General features: G+C 48.5%; 5 protein-coding genes across 5 annotated transcripts; 2 read left to right on the forward strand and 3 right to left on the reverse strand.

Moving 5' to 3' along the window:
* Nucleotides 1-46: 46 nt before the first annotated feature.
* On the reverse strand, nt 47-782 carry SERLADRAFT_398395 (uncharacterized protein; the record flags this gene model as incomplete). The annotated part of the gene is made up of 5 exons (XM_007321995.1): nt 47-155; nt 229-262; nt 395-471; nt 520-532; nt 615-782. 3 exons carry the CDS (start codon nt 710-712, stop codon nt 424-426), a joined length of 159 nt encoding a protein of 52 aa, XP_007322057.1.
* Nucleotides 783-1,138: 356 nt separating this feature from the next.
* Nucleotides 1,139-4,237, forward strand: SERLADRAFT_475816 (uncharacterized protein; the record flags this gene model as incomplete). The annotated part of the gene is made up of 15 exons (XM_007321996.1): nt 1,139-1,430; nt 1,486-1,579; nt 1,629-1,803; nt 1,862-1,983; nt 2,041-2,147; nt 2,278-2,316; nt 2,427-2,495; nt 2,571-2,600; nt 2,664-2,707; nt 2,773-3,019; nt 3,129-3,225; nt 3,280-3,329; nt 3,394-3,504; nt 3,617-3,915; nt 3,981-4,237. The coding sequence occupies 15 exons, from the start codon at nt 1,347-1,349 to the stop codon at nt 4,012-4,014; spliced, it is 1,602 nt and encodes a 533-aa protein (XP_007322058.1).
* On the reverse strand, nt 4,234-6,508 carry SERLADRAFT_372905 (uncharacterized protein; the record flags this gene model as incomplete). The annotated part of the gene is made up of 9 exons (XM_007321997.1): nt 4,234-4,339; nt 4,631-4,832; nt 4,928-5,126; nt 5,190-5,290; nt 5,344-5,460; nt 5,516-5,762; nt 5,853-6,130; nt 6,227-6,344; nt 6,410-6,508. 9 exons carry the CDS (start codon nt 6,506-6,508, stop codon nt 4,234-4,236), a joined length of 1,467 nt encoding a protein of 488 aa, XP_007322059.1.
* A 382-nt stretch (nt 6,509-6,890) lies between these two features.
* On the forward strand, nt 6,891-9,792 carry SERLADRAFT_475827 (uncharacterized protein; the record flags this gene model as incomplete). The annotated part of the gene is made up of 16 exons (XM_007321998.1): nt 6,891-7,316; nt 7,373-7,410; nt 7,471-7,480; nt 7,528-7,581; nt 7,628-7,753; nt 7,817-7,998; nt 8,061-8,151; nt 8,206-8,379; nt 8,439-8,498; nt 8,554-8,569; nt 8,621-8,711; nt 8,766-8,927; nt 9,003-9,071; nt 9,175-9,262; nt 9,332-9,521; nt 9,579-9,792. The coding sequence occupies 16 exons, from the start codon at nt 7,180-7,182 to the stop codon at nt 9,630-9,632; spliced, it is 1,542 nt and encodes a 513-aa protein (XP_007322060.1).
* Nucleotides 9,793-9,847: 55 nt separating this feature from the next.
* Nucleotides 9,848-13,389, reverse strand: SERLADRAFT_441488 (uncharacterized protein; the record flags this gene model as incomplete). Its single annotated transcript, XM_007321999.1, has 16 exons — nt 9,848-10,012; nt 10,078-10,231; nt 10,284-10,357; nt 10,416-10,506; nt 10,560-10,690; nt 10,748-10,918; nt 10,976-11,199; nt 11,259-11,487; nt 11,545-11,804; nt 11,861-11,915; nt 11,964-12,096; nt 12,154-12,251; nt 12,302-12,551; nt 12,604-12,943; nt 13,000-13,053; nt 13,104-13,389. 16 exons carry the CDS (start codon nt 13,387-13,389, stop codon nt 9,848-9,850), a joined length of 2,715 nt encoding a protein of 904 aa, XP_007322061.1.
* Nucleotides 13,390-13,544: the final 155 nt, after the last annotated feature.

The raw sequence follows: 13,544 nt of genomic DNA on the forward strand, positions 1-13,544 counted from the left end.
GTCAGATTGTACGTCCGTATAACGCCCCATCGCCGACGCGAGACAGCGCGAGGCTCTTTGCCATCTGTCTTGCCATGCTCGATACATCAGTGAATTCGTCGCTTATATGCGCAGTACATGTCCAAAGGCATGAATTTACGTCCATTTGCACTCGTGTATGATCATCTTCTGACCTTGAATTACATCCTGTTCGCTTATAGTGATATGCTCATTATGCCTTGGATTTAGTGACTTGATACGTAGTTCTGTTTTCCCGCAGATTGTGAGTATACATGACCTCAAGTTTCACTCTTCACTCCGGCCTTGCGTCGATAACATCCTCCGAGACAGCAGGCGATGTAACTCGGATCTCAGGTATTGTTGTTGTTCGCAAGCGACTGAAGATCTTTTCCAGAGTCCTGAGTCTAGTAGACAAGTGACTGGTTATCGTGATCTCGCCCTGGTGCTCGTCTTACAAGGCCAAAGGAAAGGGTAACTGTATACCAGACTATATGATGTGCTTACACTGACAACTGTTAGTGCTATTTCGCAGGTACGAAACTGCATCCAGGGTTGCATGAGGAGTGACCGATTGCAATGCTTGTATATTACTATTTGCTTATGCTGGGTTGTAGAATTCGTGTTGTTCTTGGGGATTGCATGAAGGCAAGTGGAAGCACTGCGGTAGTCTCCTGAGAAAGACTGTGATTGAATTCTTGATGGTGGTAGGCATGTTATCTATAGTGTGTATTGCTGTGTTATTGTCTAGAGCATGTCAATTATTCGCCCTGGATGTCTGGTGACTTGGCGTCGCAAGCTTGAATGGATGGCGCTCAGACTAATGACGTCCAGTCTCTGAGATGACGTCCAGATCCTAACCCTAATGAGTTGCAAAATCCAAAAATAGAAAGAGGAACAGTACACCCGTGAGTCGCCTGTTATTGGAATCGACGACAGCCAGTATCCACTCACGACTAGATTCTGTGTTTCTGCCAGCACAGACCGCGATGCAGTCTCTCGCTCGACTCCGAGCGCGTCCCCCTTCCACACAACACCGATACCTCCGACCTCCTCACGTGCACCAAACCCGCCTCTTCTCCTCCTCTCCCCGCCTCTTCTCCAGCGCCCCACCGCCCATCCCAACTGAACCCCGCCCTCGCCCCCGCTTCCTCAGTCGCACCATTCTCTTTGCACGCTACTCTGGCTACTTTCTCCTCTCCTCCACATTCGGTGTCCTCGCCATCGGAGCAGGCATATTCATCCACGATGCTTTCACCTACACCGACAAACACGTCGATCGCGTTCCCATCAATCCACTGGCCCTTCACCCAGATCGTGGCGGTCCAAAAAACTTGCCTGTCGTGCGCATGCTTGTTGACGACGAGGAGGACGAAGAGGCAAAGAAACTCGCTCAGAAACCAAGGCTCGTCATCGTTGGTGGTGGTTGGGGTGTATGCCTTTCCATTTCTGCTATATCTCTCTTCTCTCTTATCTTACCCCCCCAAGGCTGTCGCAACTCTCCAAACTCTCGATCCTGGTGATTATCACGTGACCGTAGTAGGATCAGAGACCTTTACCACTTTTACTCCTCTCTTGCCTTGTAATTATCTTCCCTTTCATTCTATGGATCCCTCTAATTTGTCGTATAGCTGCTGCTGTCGGTACGGTCCAGGTACGCAGTCTTATCGAGCCTCTCCGCAAAATCGTTGCTCGTCTCCGCGGTCACTTCATCTCCGGAAAAGCCATCGACCTCGTCATGTCGGAACGTCTCCTCGAGGTGGAAACCATGTCTTCCACGGGCGACCCTCAACGCATATATCTTCCGTATGCCCCCTTTCCCTTTTCAAATCCAAGTTCCGTACTTAGCTCTCCTCCTGTACAGGTACGACAAATTGATAATCGCATGTGGCTCTTCTTCCAGTACACATGGTGTTCCAGGCCTTGAACACTGCTTCCAGTTGAAAACAATTTCAGACGCGCAGGCAATCAGGCGACGAGTTATGGGTGCGCATCAATCTGACTTCCTACATGGATATGCGTGTTAAACTTAGCCTCACACAGACAACTTCGAAACTGCCAGTCTTCCGACCACGACCCCAGAAGAACGAAAACGCCTCCTCAGCTTCGTTGTGTGTGGAGGTGGACCTACTGGTGTAGAGACCGCGGCCGTGAGTATCGGTTTTCTTTCCTATTTTGTCCCCATTTTCGTATATACTCCCTATACTATATCTTCCACTATGCACGGAGCATGTTTCCGTCAGACTCGTATCGTTGACGCTTTTGTTCGTCCAATCACAGGAAATCTACGACTTTTGCCAGGAGGACATCATGAACTATGTGCGTATACTTTCTCCCCTCTTTTTATGTACTCGGCAGCCCTGTTTCCAAAATTAATGCGGGCCCGGGGCACTGAGCCGAGGACTGACGGAGATCGACAATGGTGACAGTACCCCAAGATCTGTAGAGAAGAAGTATCGATCCACGTGATACAATCGCGGGAACACATCCTTAACACGGTAAGTCTGATGATCTGTACAAACCTGGATATTAGCGCTGTGCTCATGTGAATATCTTCGTCGTCGGCGGGGTAGTACTCTGAGGCGATATCGAAATATGCCGAGGTAGGTGTTGTCAAACCTTGAACTTGACGTGGGCTGTGCTGAACCTGGTGTGAACACTTGCAGGACAAGTTTAGAAGAGATCACGTCGACCTAATCACCTCCGCTCGGTACTTCTATTACATTTTGCAGTCTTATCACCTCATTCTAACCCACGCATAATTTTGATACGCAGCGTAAGCGCCGTCTACCCGGACCATGTTGTATACTCCACCCGATCGCCCGATGGCACAATCACCCAGCACACCATCCCGACGAACTTTGTGCTATGGTCGACGGGGATCGCAATGAATCCGTTTACACGGCGCGTGTCGAGTCTGCTTCCGAACCAGGTGCATAAAAGAGCGATCGAGGTAGATGCACATTTGAGGGTGAAAGGCGCTCCGCTGGGCGACGTGTATGCGATCGGGGACTGTGCGACGGTGAGTAGGACGGCTCCTCGGGGTGGTGTTGGTTCAATATTGACCGCTGACTGTGCTCGGTTTTGGGTCATGTTTCCGTTTGGGTACTTGGTGTGATACGGTGGGCTAGATTGAGACCTCGATTGTCAGCCATCTCCTGGAGCTTGTAGATGAAGCTGACAAGGACAAGAATGGAAAGATTGACTTCGATGAATGGGAGATTATGGGTGCGAAAACATTTTCCTTGGTGCAGTTGTTAGTGTGCTGAAGATGGGCGCTAGTTTCTCGGATCAAGCAGCGAATTCCTATGGCTGGAGCTCATTTGTCTAAAGTGAGTTGTTGTATGACTCAACTTCTCTTTCTATTGGTATATCTTAGCTTAACCTGACTTGTAGGTCCGCACGCTGTTCGATCTTTACGATTCGGATGCGGACAACAGCCTCACGCTCAATGAACTTGCAATGTTACTTCAGGAAATTGGAAACAAGATTACCGCTTTGCCCGCCGTGAGTTTTGCCCCTTTCGTCTGCCTTTCTTAGCACTCACACAATCCTATGCTCAATCTATACTTTAAACAACGCCGATCTGAATTATATCAATATGAAACATGTTTCTCAGACTGCTCAAGTAGCTTCCCAGCAAGGCAAATACCTCGGCAAGAAATTCACCCAGCTCGCTCGCAAAGGGGATGTCCTCGCGGCAAACGACGTTGGCGCGCTTGACGAAGTTGTCTCTCCCCCTTTCCGGTATGCTCACCTCGGATCGCTCGCCTACATTGGAAATGCGGCAGTGTTCGACCTGGGAGGATTGTCATTCATGGGTGGATTGGTCGCGATGTATGCGTGGAGGAGCGTGTATTGGAGCGAGCAGGTGTCAGCAAGGACGAGGGCGTTGCTGATGATCGACTGGATTATTAGGTGGGTTGTCTCTGCGTGTCCTCTTTCTTATCAGCGATTCATGTTTTTTCGTTTCATGGGAATAGGGGCGTTTGGGGTCGTGACTTGTCAAAATTGTAGATCAATACATTATAGATATGTTATGATCAGGTACAGCAAGCGCCTCGTACAGTCTGTAACTAGAAGTAACAGTCATCTTTACCGTATTTCAAGCTGAATGCTATTTAGTAGTGCATAGTAAAACACAGTCGTTGCCGCTGAATGGACTCTTTACTTGTACCACATTCTAGTTTGTTTGGGCCATGGATACATCCCTAGCCAACTGTCCTACCTCTACTACTACTCCTGCCACTCGAAAGACCCGACGACGGCCGTCCGCCCTGTCAGCGACCCTTGTGTCGGTGAGAGGATCGTCATCTTGCGATTAGGGATGTCAAGGCTCGTACTGCAGAATGAAACGAAAGCGTCATGAGTAGCCGAATATTACAACGTAGTAAGGTAAGATGACGACAGGGACAAGTGACAAGTGATCCGTGGCAGACGGAAATACGGGATTAACCAATGTGCCATCAAGCCCGAATAGCAAGATGCTTTACGGACCCGCACCACTTGCACCATCGGCTAACCCCATTGTGGCTATGAGGCAGTGATGAAATGGTGCAATAGTGGCACAGCGGCACAGGGGCAGGGGGAGGGTATGTTCGTAAGATGATAAGTGCGGGGTGATAGTGCTTACATGATAAGGAACCCGATGACATGCAGGTCTAGGATTTCTTCGTCGTAGCGCTCGGATTCGTCGGGGTTGGGAGGGGCGAGGAGGGCGAGGACTGCGTTGAGCAGACCTGAGCTGGGTGAGGATGGGTCGACGAGGATGGGTTGCATCTCTGAGACTGTACGCGCTGCACCGATGGGGAGGGCCGAAGAGGGAGCCATCGTTTCTGTTTAATTTTCACGAAATGAAAAAAAAAATGAAATTGAAATGATTAGCAAAGACATGACTCGGAAAAAATGTCGCGCGAGATATGAAGGATACCTTGGCCGACGCGGTAGATCGTGAGGTCGTCGAAGCTGAGGACGGTTGAGGAGGGAGAGAGGACGAGGTCGGCGGTCATTTCGCCGTCTACCATGCCTGATGGGATCCCTGGAGGGGGGTCGATGACTTGGCCGTACATGTAGGTGTGGAGCTGGTGCTTTTGCACGCGTTCGCGGTAGCTGTGGTCTAGTTCGACGACCTGTCAAGGCAAAAGTCGGTGTGGGGAGACAGGAAGAGGAGGGTGAGGGGGGCTGGGACGTACGCCTCCTGATTTTGGGATTTTAACTACTGCGAGACGGCTCCCGTAAAGCCGTTGCATTTCGACGTTGAGTTTTTCGTGGCCGACGATGAGGATGACGTTGACTGTTTAGTTATGAGCAAGGTGGTTTTAACGTAGGAGGTGGGTTAGGACAGACTTCTGAATGCGTCTACACAGGCTTTGATAAGAGTATGTCGGTTCTCTGTGCTGGTTCCCGTGTTTGCGCTTGAGCTGAAGGATGAAGGTGTATCGATGATGAGGCCAGATGTGCGTCCTAAGCAGCGTATATTTATCAATCAAGGCTGTACTGATATTGTCGATTGACGCACCTTCGACGTCATTATAAAACCTTTCGCCGATATTTTCTCCAAGGTTGCGGATGACACGGTCTAGGAGCGTTGGATTTCTCTTGATATCGGCGTGACCGTACCAGTAGACGAGAGGGAGGAGAGCGTTGGAGGGGAGTGCGGTGGGAGCTGAAGTGGCTGCTGAGCCTAGGGGGTTTGCGGGTGAGGCAGTCGGGATGGGGCTTGAGACGGGAGCGGCTGAGATGGCGCCTGGAGCTGACCAGCCTCCCTATATGAACGCAGCTCAGAATATAGCCCCTCAAGCCCAGCCACGAGGCCGTTCATAATGATTTTGGTACCACGATCTCACTCGACTCACCTCGCTTGGGTCGACGCTGACAAGTAAGGGCGACCAGTTCTGGCCTGCGCGGACTGCGTAGTTGGTTAGGATCTTGCATACGCTTGTTTTTCCAGAGTTTTCTGGGCCTAGGACGAGGACTCGGGGAGGGTCTGCGTTGGCGCTGGGGTCGTCGTCGGAAGCGGGGGATCCGTGGAGAGCGCGGAGTGCACGGACGCGCATCTGCTCGAATGCGATGTGGACATTTGCGTAGGCCGACATGGGCGTCTCCTCTGAGATATACTCGGTGGAGGCATTGCCTGTGATGTGCTAGCCGTATATGTCGATAAGTTAACGTGCACGAAAGGGAGGTTTGGAGAGGTGGGATGGGGGTATCTGGGAAGAAAGGGGTTCACTTATCTCTAGCGTGCATCCTTGCCATGTGTATATGGCCGCTTTACACTCGAAACCAAAAAGGTAGGCGATGCCTTCTACGAGTTCAGCGCCAAATATTTCTGCCTGTCCATCCAAGAGCTGGGGACGGGGATAAGAGGATGGAGGTCAGAGAGGAGTACTGGGTGGCTGATTGCGAAACTTGCCTTGATGGCTAGAGATGTTCCGGGATCGAGTTCGAATCTGTACTCTGTCTCGGGTTCTAGGACCCACTCCTTTGTATTGTGCAAAGCATTAGAATGCATTGACTAGGATGTTTGTTCCGATGAAGCTACGGGAAACAAGTTCAGGCTTTACAAAGTGAAACAAAACTGTGCTTTTTTGCTGGTTCAGACTGTGCAGATCTGATTGAAAACAAGGACATGCAACGGACAAGTGGTCATGTCGGCTTTAGCCTTAGATTTCATTTGGCGGCGGCGAGAGACAGGCACGGCGTGGGTAAATCATGCCGCGGCCCGGCACGGTTAGGCACGGAAGGTAGAACATAGGAATATGACATAAGGTCCTTTATTGTCGTTGCCAAGTTTCAGCGACCGACCCACGTCGAAAAGCGACTATCAGACACATACTACATCCACCGAATAGCTTGAGAGAATAAACATATAGCCAACAGGGAGCTGTCTATTCGAAGCCCCGAGCATGTAGGACCATGGTGTCATCATATTTCTCAAGACGCGCTATGTTGGACACCGGGACACGCGTTGGAGGGAACGCGATGCATCCAGTGGAGATCCACATAGACAGACAATCTCAATCTACTCCTGCACCAATCACAGCACGGCCTAGCCATGGCGCTTCCCTATAGACTGATCAGTCCTCCTGTTGATCGCTGCCGTAATGCCCGTTGCGGTGTCCTTATAATCCCATACCACTCTCTTTCTCTCTCCTCGCTTCCTCTCTCCCTTCCCCTCCTTCCATGGATTCCTCAAGCGAAGACTCAGAGAAAAGGGGCCACTTGGGCTCACTTGCCAACTCTCTCGACGTCGACGTCGGCGCACAGCTCACCGCCGGCAATGACAAACACCTCTCGACCGAAGAGGCCCTGCGCATAAGGTCATTCTTCATGTCAACACCTCACTCTTCTGAAACTCATTTTGCAATCCCTCCAGACGAAAGATCGACTGGCATATAATGCCTTTCATGTGCAGTGAGTCACCCGATACACTGTCCCCCTTCACTCAACTCACCTGCCTTTTATTATTATCAGTCATGTATTTGTAAGTAGCCATGTTGTCCAACACCGCATGTGTCTGACGTCACCTAGGATCACTTTCATGGACAAGACAACATTGGGAGAGGCTGCTGTACTCGGCATATTGTAATCCTTTCATACACTTGGTTGGATATATCTCACACTTCAACAGGCCTGGTGCTCATTTGAATGCCACGCAGTTCAACTGGCTAGGCACAATATTCTATTTCAGCTACCTTATCTTCCAGTATCCCCAAAATCTGGCTCTCCAGCGGTTCCCAGTTGGAAAGTGGATGAGGTGTGTTCTCATCGTGCATATAGTCCCACTGTCACTCATCTTCCTTGACTATATGCGCACTAGCATCAACATTTTTCTCTGGGCTGTCATATTGCTATGTCATGCTGCATGTACCTCTTTCGGTGGTCTATTTGCTGTACGCTTCCTGCTAGGAGTCTGCGAGGGAGCAATCACACCAGGTTTCATGATCGTCACATCCATGTTCTACACTCGCGAGGAGCAGACCAGGCGTGTCGGATATTGGTGTACGTCATCACAGCATATCTCATGCAGACTGATATTAACCTTTATCTCCCATGCCTATCAGTCCTCATGAATGGGATCGCTGTCATTGTCCTAGGCTTCTTGAGTTTCGGCGTCTTGCACATCGATACGGGTAAATTCCTCCCGTGGCAGTGGTGAGTGTGATTATAAATACTAGCTTGCCGGAAACTTGGCTGAGCGTTAATCAGGTTGATGATCATCACTGGCGCCTTGACTTTGGTCGTTTCTGTCGCCTTCTGGTTCTTATTTCCCGATTCGCCAACCACAGCTTGGTTCTTGACCCCTGAAGAAAGAGCGGCTGCGGTTGAGCGCATCAAGGTCAATCAGACTGGACTGGAGAACAAACATTTCAAACTCGACCAGTGCGTCTATTTTTTCTTCTCCCGAAGCAGTATCTTCTCACATGTTATACTTGGCTCAGGTTCACTGAGACGCTGACGGACCCAAGAACCTGGCTATTGGCATTCTTTGCTGCTGTATCGTGAGTAGCCATCTTTGATCTTCTTGCATGTATCATTCTGACAATGTGCTTCTAGGAACGTCGTGAATTCTGTATGGCCTTTCATAGCTCCTGTCAATACAACATAGCTCACACTACTTTAGCTCACTAATCAGCGTCAGCTCATTGTCGCACAGTTTGGTTTCAGTGATATCCAGACTACCCTTTTGGGTTGTGTCGATGGTGTCGTAGAGAGTGAGTGTACTACACAAATTCGTTTTATAGCCCTTGTTAAACCACTATCCTCAGTCATTGCGATATATGTTGGCGTTACACTGGCTTCTCAGTGGTTCATTGGCCGTGCTTACGCAGGAGTGCTCATGTACATTCCTGCGATTCTCGGCGCCATCCTCGTCAACACTCTCCCGTCTGGGAACAAGATCGGTCTGCTCTTCTCGTACTGGGTATCAAGTAAGCAAAGCCCGATCTTACTCCTCTGATTTGCCTCGAGGCTCATTTTTGCATTTACCCAAATCCGTCCTATAGTTTTCGCAATTGCCCCATTCGCCATCTTCTTGGGCTGGGTGAGTTCGATAACTTCCGGACACACTAAACGTGAGTTTCCCGCATTTCTTTTTGAGTCTTGGTTCCAGCCTTCTTTTGCTGGGTCAAGTCTTCCTTTTCGGTCGCTGATCAGTTTGCGAAAAAACGAAAATAGGAATCACCACGAATGGTATTGTTCTGTGTGCCTATGCGATTGGTAATGCCGTAGGGCAATTCATGTGGAAGGCTCAGTACCAGCCCCGGTGTGTACGGAGTTTGTCAACGTGGCTCATTCCCGCTCATTTTTGGTTCTTGTTTTCTCTGCTTTCTAGAAACCATGTGCCGTGGGCAGTTATTGCGTCCTGCAACTTCGCATCTGCCATTGCCATGGTCATTCTGCGCTTCTGGTTCGTGTGGGACAACAAACGACGTGACGCAGAAAAGCATGATGACACGTACGACGATGTCTATATCATGGTTGTAGAGGAAGATGGCACAAAGATTGAACGCAAGGTGGACAAGGTAAGTCTTGCTCGGTTCTCAACATGGACTGTACACGAGGCTGATGTTCTCTCTCAGGCCTTCCTCGATCTTAGTGACAAACAAAACAGAGATTTCCGCTATATCTTGTAGGGGGTTGATGACGACATATATGAATACATTTTACACCTTGGAGAGAAAAATGCAGTCCAAACTCGTATAGATTGTATCTACTGATATATTTAAAAGCTTGTATCTATTGTACCCACCACACTTAATTATATCCTTGAAGAACTTTGATAGCTCAGCGAATCGCAAATAGTGAGCATACTCTCATAGTGTGACGGACATGAACAGACAGCTTGTGATTATAGAAAGGAAGCGAGCTTTAGAGGTTTACGGACTGCAGCAGAGTTACCCTCTAAGAATCGATACGTGACACGGTAGTCCTTCTTTACGTTCTTGCGCGTCGCTTCCTTCGCACTAGAAATTGAAGGCACGGTGATCAACCGTCCAAAGAAGTCAACCGGGGGCTGGGTTCCACCGTTTTTTTTTTCAGTCACGCGGATGATGTCGATGAAATGAGAAAGAGACACACCCTGTCTGCTATATCTGTCAGATCTGTGCGAGCGCGCTTGTTTGCTGGACCGGCACCCGAGGGATCAATCCGCTTCAAGTCTCCAGCCATAGTGTTCGCAGCCTCTGCGCTGCCATGCTCCCCACCCTCTGCAGGCTCTCCAGCCCCACCCGACCTGCGAAACGTTCGGTTTCAAGATTACGTTGACAGAATGATGGAAACTGAACCTTTTGAAATAGTCAGTTTTGGTCTTTCCCCTCTCAACTGCGTCGGCGTGTCGAGCGATTAAAGCAGCATCGATCTATACAATTTTGAAATGAGCTGAACACGACTTCAGTCAGATGATGACACTGACGAACCTCTGCTGCTACCAAATGACGGACCGCGTATCTCGATATGGCAATATCAGCTGCCCGTTTACCATCATACGTGACAAACACGTCGATTGGACTGACATAAAACGTCAATTTCAACTGTATCGCATAAGACATCGCCTCACATACGGGTCTAACCGATATACGAGCTGTCCGTCCTCTGCTTTTTCTTGTACAAAACGCAATTCGAGAGATGTCATGATATCAACAAGACGCGACAGTAATGCCCGCTCTGCTGGTTTGATGACTTGACTATTGACCTATACAAGGAAGTTATTCACCTGACTAGGTTCAATAACTATCGGAAAGACACTCACTGGCCGTAATGGAGGCGAAATAATCCGATTGATAAAGGGTGCAAATTCAAGCTGAAGGGTATTTCCGGTCACAAGATGTCTATAATCTCCAGCATTGCGGCCACATGCTGTCCTTATACCCTGTGATAGGTCCTTGTATATCTGTTCATTTGTTCGGGTTCGCTGAAGATTCTAAGGAGAAGGATTAGAAATAGAGCGTAAAGCAGTCAGATTGAGCAATGAAAGTACCTCCCAGTCTGTTTGGTCCTTCTCTACCCGCTGTGCCCCTCGTTCCTTGAAGAGGGAGTAAAAAGGTACCAAGAAATAAGAAAGATACGAGTGTAGACCAAAGTCGCCGTCGGTATACATAATGGACGAGAAAGTATCAAATGTGACTAGCCAGTCATTTGCTTTTTCGTAATGTGCCAAGGTGGCATCATGTTGGCGACAATTGATATAATGAGCAAAACAACCTGCACGATTAATTTCAGTGTTTTGTGCATGATCAAGTCGTCGAAAAATAGAAGCTAACCAACGGCGACACTATTGGGGTTATTAAGACCTTCAACCTCGCGACTAAGTCGATTGACATATCGAGCCTCTTCATCCTCGCCGAGACCAAGCTCCTTCACGCGTTTCCGTGACATCGGAGCGAATAGGTCATTAAGAACAGACGTAACCGTGGTATCAGCCTCTTTCATGCCGACTGTAGCACGACGTATCAGGGGTTCTGTTACTTCCTCACTTTTTGATTTGATGAACTAAGGGGGATGCCCGTTATCGCTACTCGATCAGAGTTGATAATACAAGGTTCGAACCTGGAGGGTATTGAGGCAGCCTCTCAAGTCGCCTCTGGCAACTCCAACAAGGGTAGTCAAAGCTCTGGAATCGGCTTTCAGGTCTTCAAATTGACATATTTCCCGCAGACGTTTGACGATGTGGATATCTGCTGGCCGCGTTAAACGTACTTGGCGAGCATGAGGCCGTAGTTTGGCCAAAGCAGGGGCATGCAGATCATTGCAAATGCAAATGATAGGACGTAGAAGTGGCCGTTTGTCCTTTTTTTGTTTACCTTTCCCTGGAAGACAGTACATATAACGCATAATACGATACAAACTGAAGAAGTTACCTTACCTTTCTTTGGAGCATCATATGTTAACGAAACTAATTTTTGTACGAAACCCGACGTCTGAGGTGATAGTGAGTATGGTGAATATCATTTAAAGTAATGACCAACATTATCTCCAGCACCTGTTGCTCCGTCAATTTCGTCGATAATGATAAGTACAGGTTTACTGCTTCCAATTGCTGAACCTGACTCGAGTGCCGGTTGTATTCGCTCTTCAACGACTAGTCCAGAACGTGCATCACTTGGAGCAAGCGCCACTTCAAAACAGTAATTTTTATAAAATAAAATAAAATCTCACCTTGCATTTATTTCCATTACCTCATAGCCAGCTTGCTGTGCTATAACATGCGCCAATGTTGTTTTTCCGAGCCCAGGAGGTCCAGATAGTAAGAACAGCTAATGAGATATAAGAAATTGCGCATATAAGGTGTCATCATCAGACGAACTTTTTCATGTGGGCGGTGATATTCGTCGTCAGGATTGTGGTTTTCGTCGCCTTCTCTGGGCCGCTTCTTGCTTTTCCTTCTACCAAAAACGCACCAATCCCATTGCTTGACCCATTCCATGGTCTCTCGAGCTACCCGTTCATTCCCCAAGAGTTCAGTGAATCGAAGTGGCCGATACCGATCTACCCATAAAGTATCATCTTGAGGCGCTCTAGATACTTCCTGCGGTGCACCTGCACCTGCAGCATTTCTGGGTACACAAGTGAGTAATCCAAAAGATAATATTGAAGTTTTTTACACACGATATTGATAGCTTTTCAGCTGTTATACTCGAAAGTTCGTCCATCAGTCGATGAATGGGGACATCGAGTAGATTACCCATCTTGAAGGAAGATTTAGCCTGAACTGAAGTTAAAAATATACGAGGTATTATGACAAAAGAAAAACTTGCGGCTTGTACACTGGTTACTCGTTTTCTACGCTTGATATATAGGGATTTGCCATCATAGGTGGTAGCTCGAACAGAAAGAAGAGGAAGATATGTCGGTAGTGAGGGGTGCGCCGTATTGGTTTCACTTGATGTATTTGGTGGTCTCGTAGGAATACCCAATAGTTCAGATAGATTAGGAAGGGGCTCGTCGTCTACAAACCACGTTATACAAAGTTCATTCGCACCACCACCGAGGACTAGTGCTCACCTTGTGATTCTGACAACAGACCTGTCGCGAAGAAATCGGTTGAATTCTTCCGAGCTTGGGTGTTATAAGAGTCAAAATTACTGAGAAAGTCTAGTTTAACTCACTGATATTGATATCCTTAGAAGATGATCCTAAGAGCCCATTGCTGCTGAAAAATGACTCAACTGGAGGCTCCGATTCCATCACAACGGGGTGCTGCACTGATGTACATTCCTCCATCAGGTCTAGCATATCTTGCTCATGAATGGTATCTGGCGCGGCGTAATCGTTGGAAATAGCTGATGGCCCTCCCAGCAAGCCATTAGATGTAAACCCACTGGTAGACGCTATAGACGCGTTCTCTACTGCTATAGGATCCAGTAGTCCATTCGAAGTAAATGCTTCGACCATGCTTTGTCGGTGGGTCATGTATATTGAGCGGACGTTAGTGAGCCCAGAATTGGCGGAATAAGTCTAGGGAGTAAGTTTGAGACGCGTCTCTAACTACAATAAACCATGACACGCTCGTGTGAAAAGGCAGAACGCGTGTGTGGCGCGTCCATCTC

This window comes from Serpula lacrymans (genome assembly GCF_000218685.1).
Source record: "Serpula lacrymans var. lacrymans S7.9 unplaced genomic scaffold SERLAscaffold_12, whole genome shotgun sequence".
Classification (NCBI taxonomy): domain Eukaryota; kingdom Fungi; phylum Basidiomycota; class Agaricomycetes; order Boletales; family Serpulaceae; genus Serpula; species Serpula lacrymans.